The following is a 10984-nucleotide window of genomic DNA, read 5'->3' as shown; positions in this document are numbered from 1 at the left end:
CATTCTAATCGCGAATAACTACATTTAAATATTCTCGTATTTTCGTACTAGCACACACGTTTCAAACACACATAATTTATGCATAAACAGTTATTTAAAAGTCGTCTTCGGCATGCATTTTGCATAGAACTGATGTACCTGAAGATTCTAACGTTAAAATTAACGAAATATTTTCCCCCGTTTTTATTTTATCCATCAATATTGTTCTAACTGCAATCTAAAATATGCATTATAATTCTGTTTCAATAAAATATATTTCCAATATAAATGAACAAACTTTTTCACACTTTTTTCTAGATTACATAGTTATCAGTAAAAAATTTCGTTCATTTGAATTTTCGGGAGTTCAGGTACATATAAAGCTGCTATTTTTCATTTTTGGGGGCATTTTGTTTGTAGAATACAAGACTTTTCTCGAAGGGTGGGGGTACTGAAAGTTGTTTGGCGTAATTTAAGCCTGGATCACTTTCTAAGAAGATCTGAAGCTTAATTTATAAAAAGTTTATAACAAGCAATAGCTCTTTCCCAGTTTTTCAACAACTTATCTTTTCCCAGTTGAAATCCTATTTTAATTTCAAAGGTTCGAGGACACGGCTTAATATTAACCTGTTTGTCCGAAACTTGAAGTGAAAGTTTTTCCGGGAAACAAAAATATTGGGTGATCGTTCACAAGAAAAAAAAGTTTTATCAGTTATAAATGTAAACCACCGTAGTGGTCACTATGGTGTTAAAGGCACTTAGATTTGAATAATTTTCACATGGAAACAATGTTGTTTTTCTTTTTTTTCTAGATATACCAGTATATACAATCTAGGTTTTATCGATCACCAGAAGTGTTGCTGGGAATTCCGTATGATCTTGCGATAGACATGTGGAGTCTAGGATGTATTTTAGTAGAAATGCATACAGGGGAACCGCTCTTCAGTGGTGCCAACGAGGTAAGTTTGGAGTTGTTGAAGTATAAATATGTAAGGTGTATATGGGTCCATATAAAGTTTACTTCTGCTTCGCGGTTTAATATCTGCGAATATTTATTGAATTGCTTTAAAATTTGGTAAAATTACGCTTTTCGATCAAACTAAAGAAAAGCATAAGAGTGATATAGATTATTTTACGCGAAAAATGTATTAAATAATTGTTAAATACTTTAAAAAACAACCTTTCCTTGTTCTCCACATACAAGTTTCTAAGTTAGAGGTTGATTTTAGAAACCAAAATTTATCAAATATAAATTTTCACGGTTACCTTTTGACTGTATGTCTCACAATTCCTTCATACAGATTTTTATTTTGTCGTACTTAAAGAAAAGGAAAGTGTAAGCAGAAAACTCACATACTTACATAGATTTTGATTTTGTCGTACTTAAAGATACGAGAGTTTTAAGTTGAAAAGTTCCCTCCTAACTTTTCCCCGAAAGTTGGGATGATAAATTGATGAATTTTTGACAAATAATGCAAAATTAGATCAAGTAACCTCTTTTAAAAGGAGAAATGTATATATGTATATATTTATATATCTGTTTTTAAGTGCAGGTATTATGCTAATTTTTAACTAGCATAAGAATCTGTTAATCATACCTTATAGGTTTTCTATAAATAATCCGTGATAAGAAGGTCTAAATTGGCCTCGAAAAATGTTGGTATTTTGTTGCTGGATATTACACGTCATATGATCGCACCTGACAGAATGTAAAGTCAGGGTCGTAGCACAGTAGGTTATTTATCAAATAAAGTACTATATTAACGTTCTTTTTCTTTAGAAATACTTTAAATTGTTAAGGAATGGAATATTTAATATATTTTGTCATTGAGAAATTTGGAGGAAAAGATAAGTAATAATGTATAGTATTTCTAAATAAAACTTTATTAATAATTATGAAATATTTTCTTGAATCGGACAGTACTTATTACAAGAAAGGTTATTTGTCCAGCTCATCACACTTGCATGTGTCGTCCACGTGACTAAGCAACAGTTAAATTTAAATTTGGGGATTCGAGAGTAACCCTCTCGATTCTGAGTTTATTCAATTTATGAAAAAATTGTACAAAATTCCTTATCTTCTGCTCTCAAGCAGGATAGTGTTAACGCTATCGAGTCTGGACTAAATTTCGATTAGCAGACATTTCCGCTCGGTATATTGAACTCTGCAATGAAATCTGTTGACTATTCTAATACTCAGATGGACTTTTGCGACACCTCCTCCCTTAGGAATATACACAACAGTTTAATTAAGTTTATAAATCTCTTAATCTCGGAATCCTGGCAAAAACTTCCAGGTGTAATTAGGGTGCGACCGTGTAAGTCACTTGATACTTTATTACTACCTTTAGGATTATTTTAAAATATACTAATCAATTTTCCTAAACTATCGATAAGCCCATCTATTATCTCCATCTTGTAAGCGAATAGTAATCCAAGAATTAATATAATTATACCCTGCGCATTTTAGAGAGTCATACGCCCCATCGATCCAGTTTTTCTTTGATTCTCAGTGTATAATTTCTTTGGTTTGTCGAAGTCCTTGAGTCTAATTTCCAACGTATTCAGTTTGCCAGGGGCAATCTGTTTTTTTATGAATTCCAATAGCAAATTTTCTGAATGAACTTTATTCAGAATTTGATTAATTGTAAATACGTTGTTCGTAGTTAGATTCTCATCAACGTCGATTTTACAGTCACCTTTAGTTGTTGGTTGTAGAATTACGTAATTAGTAGTTGCAATACAGTCGTCCAAATGTATTATAAAATTATTTTCCAATTATTTACAGGAATAGGTGCTAGAAAAATACATTCATAGTTACTTTTATGCAAGGTCGCTAGGTGGCGTAAAGCTGTTAAGAAAGTTGAAGGACGTAAGGGTAGAATTGCGAGGTTATTGAGTCGTATCGCGGATCCAGATTGTGGGCAAAAGAGCCATAAGTTTAGGCCAAGTAGTCCTAACATGTCATTGTACTAACTGTACTAGTAATATTAATTAAAACATAGATTATTATTCTAAAGTTTGGACTTTCATTATGTCAAGCTACGCTTTAACTCCAGATCGTATTTATAAATTAGTTTAAATTCTAAAAATTTCAGAAGTACTGTGCCTTGAAATATTATTAGGGCACATTATTCTTGTAATTTTTGACAAATGTTTTGAGCTTACTTGCGTTTTTAAAATCGTACTTCTTTAGATTCGCCAGACGAATTAACCCGTTTTAGCTGGGAAGCAAATCACTGTTCTCGAGTGGCCAGAAAATTCTCCCGATATGAACCCCACTGAGAACGTGACTTTTAATTATAATGTCCTTCCGGACTCATCGCATAATATTACGAACTTCGCTGGACTCAAAGGATCTTCAGAAGCAAGATCGTGATTGAAATTGGTATCAAAGTACGGAACAACGATGTCAGCGTTATGAAGGACTGATATAATTCGAATAGCAGACATTACCACATTACCAAAATAATTCTGATAAGGAATCAATGAATATTAGTGAATTTGTAGGGAAAATTCAATTTATGATATCGTTTTTAATCAGCTTTTTAAATAATTATATAATACTAGTGCAGCTAATATTATGCAACTCATATTAATTATACACACATATTATTTGGTGTAATATTAAAAGTCGATGGAGCTTAATTTCAAATATAAATAAACGAGTGAAAAAAGTTATGAAGTCTCAAATATGGTAGAGAAATACTTTAATTCATCTCCTAGTTTCTTAACATCTTTTCGAGGTTTGTCTCTTTCGTTTAGCACAAGTGGCCCGCTTATCTCCTTCAGCAGGTGTCTCGTACAAATGGGGTAGTAAAACATACTGAAATATCTGCAAAAAAATAATGCAATTCAGATTATTTGGTTTTTTTTTTACAAAATCGCATTAATTTATGACTACCCATACCCAATAAAAGAAATATTTTGTAAATATTTGAAACACATTATGTAAACTTCAAGTCGCAAGAATTCAAATGATGAAAAATTCATCGATTATTTTCCATTTATATCTTTAAGTGTATAGTTATTTGACTGCATAATATATTTTCTTTTATATAAAATCTTTCACGTCCAATAACCAACATTTAATGCCACGTCTTGAAACCCCGATGTTTTCGTCATAAGGGGAATGAGTTGTAATAGATTTATGTCAATTTAATGCTATAGTAACATCAATTATTTTTGGATTAAACACATTTTTTGTTATAATTGTGTATAGAAACACTAAGAAGTTTATATTTAGTAAAGGAGGTTTTGTGAGTTATGAAACTTTAAACATTATTAACGAGAAAGTTTTTAGTAATAGGTAGAGATCTGCCAGAAGATATATAAAAGTGATACATAAGAATTAAAAATCAAAACCAGAAATGAGGTTAGGATTTAACTGCAGACAATTTATATTTATTATAGTAAGAAATAGAAGTGGTATTGAAAATGTTATTTTAAAAAGTTGTAGATTGTAGAAAATAAACAACTGGTTAAAAATTTTAAAAGTTAAAAATGTAATTAAAAACATTCCTATTATGACTGAATCTTGAGTCAATTCTCATACTTTAAGGGCATGTGATACTTAGAAAATTGTAGATTTTACCAGCGTTAGGTTCCGTCGGCTTTTTTCCTACAAAAATAAAGATTTTGTCTTAAAAATTTGGAGAATTACAGCGAATATGATAACGAACGCCCCCGAACTCTTCTTTTGTGGAATAATTAACCAATTTTAATCTTGCTAAATTCGATTAATGTGTGTGTATTTCAAAGTAATGTGTATTACAATTCTGCCCAGCTTTACTTCCAATATACAATATTTTTCGTCGAAAACTTGGGACAAGCAAAAAAACGCAATAACTAATTTCCCCCTTCTAACCTTGTTTGTAGGCAATATTAAGAAAGTTTATTTCATAAATCATTTCTAAATGGTCACCGGCAGCATCGGTATGAAAGAGACCTACAGTAGCGGAATGGCAGAGAGCTGAAAACTAGGGACTGAGAACGACATGTGTGAAGAGCGTAAAATCCGCTCCTCGCCGTCTCTTCTCCTGTTTATATTTTCTCAGCGTTACGAGCGAGGATGTTCGATGTGAGCTTCGCGAGAACGGAGACTGAGTGGCCGAGAGAGTGGGCGAGCGCCTACTCGTATCATAGATACGTTATTCGGTATCTAAACCGTTCCCCGGTCCATAGGCTGAATTGTAACGAGGAAGAGAAGAGTTTCCTTGTTCGGGGCGCTCATATAGCAGAATCAGGGGCAGACACAGAAAAATATTTCGAGGGGTTGGGGACGGGTTTCTAAAAACTTCCCCTGGATCCGCCAATAAGCAGAATATACATTTCATTAGATGACACTGCGTCACACACTATATAGTTAAATACGTCACATTATTTGTGCGCTTTACTTGAACTTTACTTTAAAATTTTTATTTTACATATGATCTGTAATTAAACTATTTATATATTTTTTTGAAAATTCATATACTTTTTTCAAAAATTCATCTCCAGTTGAAAACTCTATTTTTTCTTCTGTAATTATATTTTTAAGTGATTTATAAATTTAGCCAGTTCAAATTTCATCTCCTCGGTTCGAAATGTTATTACTTTTCATTTAAGACTGAACAGAAATATATTTTTTCATGAATAATTCTATGCTAAATGAGCATGAAAAAGATTCAAGATTACAAAACCAGACTTCAAAACTACCTCCCTTTCCGGCTAGTTGGAGATAAGAAATAATAATGAGAGAAAAAATAGATGAAAAAGTCAACCAAATTCTTTCAAATTCATAGTTTTTTTTTCTTCAAAATTAAACTATTTAGTAAAAAATAAATTTTTTACTGGAAACTTAATAATCTCAGTTCAAAACACACCTATATTATAAAAACATTAACAATTTTCTTGAAAATATTGTGTTTAAAATTCAATTATTTGGCTTAATATTGATAACAATCAATTTTTTAAAGTTAACATTTTATTATTTCAGCTGATCATTCTTCTTTTTTGTTAAAAAATTTAGTATTTCTTGAAAAATTAACCTTCTTGTAGAAAATATGTTAATATTTTTTAGGAAATTGTTTCTTTAGTACACAATTCACGTCTGGGGTTAAAAGATTAACTACTTTATAAAAATACTGGTTTTTGGATTAAAAATTAATTGCTTCAACGAAAAGTGTTAAAAAAAAATTCCGTTTTTTTTTAAAGAAACTGTTTTTTGGGGTTTAATATTGAGTTTGAGGAACCAAAAAGAAAGATCAAGTTGTTTAACCAATAACTGTTTATCAAAATTCAAAAAGTTAGAGGTTTGTCAAAATTTTTGATATCACCTTTTTCCAAGTTTTGAAAATTTTATCGACAGCTATTTATAGTAAACAAAAGAACGAAAAATGTATCTCTTTGACTTTTTGTTATAGAAGAAAAATTACCAAACTTGTAGCGTTTTCAAAATGCCGAAAAAACAAACGAAAAGGGACATGTAAAGCCAATTAAAGTGTTCTATGGAAAAAAGTGCCCGAGTCGAAATTTAGACCCTAGTTTGAAGTTGCAGCTCCTTATTAGAACCTGCTTTGACGCTATTTAAACTTATAGCCCCTGCTTTAAACTTTTAACTCCTAGAAAATGAAACATTAGAGCCTACTTTGAAGCTGTAACACCTCTCTGAAGCTACTTTGAATCTTTAGAGTCTAAATTTTTATAACTCAATACCCTACTTTGACGCTGTTTAACTTCAACTTCAATAATAACCCTACATTAAATCTCTTGAGCCTACAATGTTCAACCTTCAGGAAAATAAATTAAAAACTATTTTTTACTTTGGTTAATTGAACTCATTGGTCATCTTAATTACTGAATGCACACTTAATTAACAAAAATATGTAATTTAAGATTTAACCTAATTGTCATTAATTATTTATATATGAATCAATACTTCTTTGCAATGCTTAATCACAGAAGAATATTTTCTCTTGACTGAAAATGCTGAAAATTTGTATGAGAATGATATTCATCATGGAAAATTACTAAATATTATCGATTAATAAGTAAATATAAACATTTTTATCAATAATTAATTAAAGTTTGTGAATTAAACAGTCACGTAGGTGATCAAGAATCACAAGAAATTATAAGAATAAAATATTTTCTATCGCTAACAAAAAATATTATGTATGAAATAAAAAATTTGAAAAATATATTGAAATATATATTTAATAATTATAATTATATTCACAGATTTTCATTAGATTTTTCTGGCAATATTACGCTCAATTTATTTGCAACATGATGTTGTGGAGAAAACCATTTTTTTGCAAGGAACAGTACCACTTTTCTAATCGTTTGGTCATTTTTTGTTACTAAACACTAATAATTGAGACTTTCTTAAACATTTTTTTAGAGGAATATTACTATTAACGTATCTACCAGTTGATTTAGGATGAAACAGCATTTTTTTCTTAGAAAATATTAACTGTTTTACTTTTGTTAAATTATTTATTTATTAATAAGGACAGCCAAATGTATGAAAAATAATTGACTACTCATCTCGAATTTTGAGACGGCGAGACAATTGGGTATGAAACCAGTACTGTCATTGTCAATATAAACTCATTTCCTGATGAATATGAGATTGAATCTTGAACTCAATATTTTAATTTTTCAGTATAATTGAATTAATTGTGATGCTGAAGGACTTTTTAAAAATATTCTTTTAATAAAGAGATAAAAAGATATTTTTATTGAAATCATCAAGTTTGACATGGTATTCATTTAAGTAATAAATAACACAGTATCAAATTCTAATAAATAGCTCCAAGTTGTTTTAAAGCGTAGAACGCAGAATACTTGTAAAAAACAGAACCAGTACAGTAACAAAAAGGGATCAATTTTGTGGCGGAGCATTTTGCTCTAATTATTATTTGTCTCTCAACATCATAATGATCTGTACATTCGGATCAATTTGATCTTATTTTTTTGTTCATTAGTCAGAGTAAACAAAATAGCCGCCAATTCCTACTACTGGTATCATAAATAAATGACCTAAAAATGGTTCCTAACTGCCCGCAAGACACAACTACACTCTAAGAACGCTAGCCATCTTGGTTTGAGTTCATACATGATCGCAAATCAGATCCTTATGATCTCAAAAGGCAAGGAGTGTGGGAAAAGGTAATTGAATAATAAAGAAACTTAGTTTCGGGGGCCTAAACTCCGCTCTTGACTAAGCCACAGTTCTCGGCAAGGCTCGCGATGCTCGCGGCGAGCTTCTTCATGCAGAGGATTCGAGTAGCGTCCAGTCTCACTGCGAGTTCTCGTGGCAACCAAGAAGCGCGCCTTTGAGTTTCGCCTTGCGCATTGCAAGTCTTCGAGGTTCACCCTGTTTCCCTTTGCTTCGCGAGGGCAGAGTCGAGCACCACAGCTGGCGACAAGTTGCTCAACCATTCTGATAGGAGACTCCCCGAGATCACTTCTCTTCTCCCCACAACGAAACTCGTGACACCAAGTTCAGTCACTCTACTCGAGGATTGAGGAGAGAAGAGGCTGACCTGCCTTCCGAGACTCTTTGGCTCGAGAAGAGAAAAGGGCGAACGACGCTTCGCTCCTAGTCCCTGCTGAAAACGGATCCTAACCTCAAAATAGTGCACATGAATACCATTTTTATTTAGCAGAATAAATTTTTTGTTATTATCCCTAAAAAAAAGTTCCGGGATATCCGTCATACTATTTTATAGGATCTCCGAGCTCAGTTTTAATAAATTGTAATTTTTGTGGTCAAAAGCCCGGGGGGGGGGGGGCAGAACCCAATTTAACACACGACAAAGTATCACATCCCTAGTAAAAATGCCTAATAGAAGACCATATACACATAGAAACCTAATAGGTTCGCCTTCTATTGGGTCCTGCTACGTTTGAAAGCGGAATTTCTACTCCTTTTCTGTATGGTTTTCTTTTCGGTTTCTATAAACTTTCGAAGTTGATATGATTAGGATCTGATGTGTTGTGTATTAGTTAGTCGCAATGCATTACCGATCGGGTCCTAAGTGGAAGCTAGTCGTTTTTCTATGTGTCCTAAGTGGATCTTAATTGGTTTTTCTATTCGCGATTTCTAACTGATCTTGATCTGGTTCGTAGTGACTTGCAAAGTGGCTTGGATTAACATATAATGTGATGTGTATTCGGTACTCGCAAAGCATTGTCTATCGGTCCTAAGTGGCACCTGAACGGATTTTCTATTCATTTTTTAATTACAATCTATTTGGAGCGTATGCACTGCTAATATGGATCAGATTAGGATCTAATGTGTGTAAATTCGGTACTCGCAATGCATACCTGTAGGGTCCTAAGCGGCACCTAAACGGATTTTCTATTTGGCTTCTAATTGGTTTTATATGGTGCAAAGTAATTTGAAAAGTAGATCTTATTAGGATCTAAATTGTTTTGTATTCGGGCCGATTGGTTAACGAAAAAAAGCTATTGCTTAACTTATTGTTATATAGTCTTCATTTTTTATAGTTTTTGAGTACACAGTTTGCCAATGTGGTACTTGCAGATATAATCGCATGCTTAAACGCTTTGAAAAATCGCACTCGCTGAGGATTCGAACCCTACCTATACTGCCTAAACTTTTATTCTACCGCGCGCTCTAACTCATTTCTCTATCGATGTACGTTGATTTTCGTTACAAAATTTCGGTACATGATTAATGAGTAGTTCTTAGGATAAATTGAAATTTTTCGAGGGAATTTGATAGAAACAATTATTTAAGAAGAAATTAAAATTAAATTTTATTTATCTAAAAAACGCTTTGAAATTCTTTTTTCATTAAATATTTAAAAAGTTTATAAGCTATCCAAAGGTAATAAATAATTAAGAAATGTTAAGTACAAGAATGGGTAAATACCCTTAATGACAAATGAATAATTTCATGCTATGGAAAAACTATAAAATGTACAGGTTACAATGTACTAATTCTTTTCCTATACTTTTTTATTCGTGTCAGTTTCAAATGTGGAATAACTTTTTTAAAACAGCAATTTAAAATATGTAAAACAAATCATTGAATGTCACTTATTTCACAAAGGGCTCATTAACTTTTTTCATACATTTAAACCGTCCGAAAACTATCTAAAACAGATAAAAATAAACAGCAGTGCAATTGAAAAATATTTTAATAACCGTAGAAAAAAAACATTTTTAGCTATATAAAAATCTCCATAAAATTCACAGTTTTCGATTTATCTGATTATTTTATAAAACTATTTAACTTAGTTTTTGATTAAAAATAACAATTCCTAATCAATAATTGGAAATATGTATAAATTAAGTATAAGTTATGAAAGCACATTTGCTACAAGTTACAACTTATTTAAGTTTTCATTTGATGTTGCACAATGCTGGCGCAATTTTCAATATATGCAGCCTAATAAATAGCTCATAGAGCCACCTTGAAGGATTAATTGCTTAAGTGGCATTTTTAGAACCTGAATTATTTAGTTCCGCATTCCTATTCAAATTCCTAATAAAAACTTTTAGAGAAGCTATTTTGTATTTGCGTCATTCGCGAGCAAGCAGAACCTAACAGGTGCTTCGTAGAGCCACTCTTAAAGCATTATTTTAAGTTTTAATATCCGGTTAATTGAAATCTCAGTCCCAATAAAAATTCCTAACAGAACCTCTTAGAGAAGCAACTTCGAACTTGTGCCATTCGCGAGATAGCAGAACGTAATAGGTGGCTTGTAAAGCCACTTTGAAAGCATTAGTTTGAGTTTTAATATCCGATTAATTTAAATCCAATTTCCCATGAAAATTCCAAACAGAGAACCTTAGAGAAGCAGTTTTATACTTATGCCATACGCGTGAAAGCAGAACCTAATAGTTGCCTTCTAGAGCCGTGATAACGGGTCCGGAGTTCGCGCGTGAACTTTCGAACCTTGGCGGTAAAATTCCTGCCAGATGTGATATAGTCAATCACACATTGAATGCGGGACGCGTACTGTCTTGCCCAACCTATCTTTATGGC

At 32.0% G+C, this 10984-nt stretch overlaps 1 protein-coding gene across 1 annotated transcript in view; it reads left to right on the top strand.

Moving 5' to 3' along the window:
- LOC117175704 (serine/threonine-protein kinase minibrain) overlaps positions 1–10984 on the top strand; it is a 349640-nt gene that overhangs the window by 82646 nt on the left and 256010 nt on the right. Inside the window, exon 5 of the mRNA XM_033365467.1 lies at positions 792–938. Within this exon, the coding sequence (XP_033221358.1) occupies positions 792–938 (147 nt within the window). The remainder of the gene's footprint in view (positions 1–791; positions 939–10984) is intronic.

The sequence above is a fragment of the Belonocnema kinseyi genome, chromosome 6 (genome assembly GCF_010883055.1).
Source record: "Belonocnema kinseyi isolate 2016_QV_RU_SX_M_011 chromosome 6, B_treatae_v1, whole genome shotgun sequence".
NCBI lineage: Eukaryota > Metazoa > Arthropoda > Insecta > Hymenoptera > Cynipidae > Belonocnema > Belonocnema kinseyi.
This window is presented reverse-complemented; position numbering and strand designations above follow the sequence as displayed.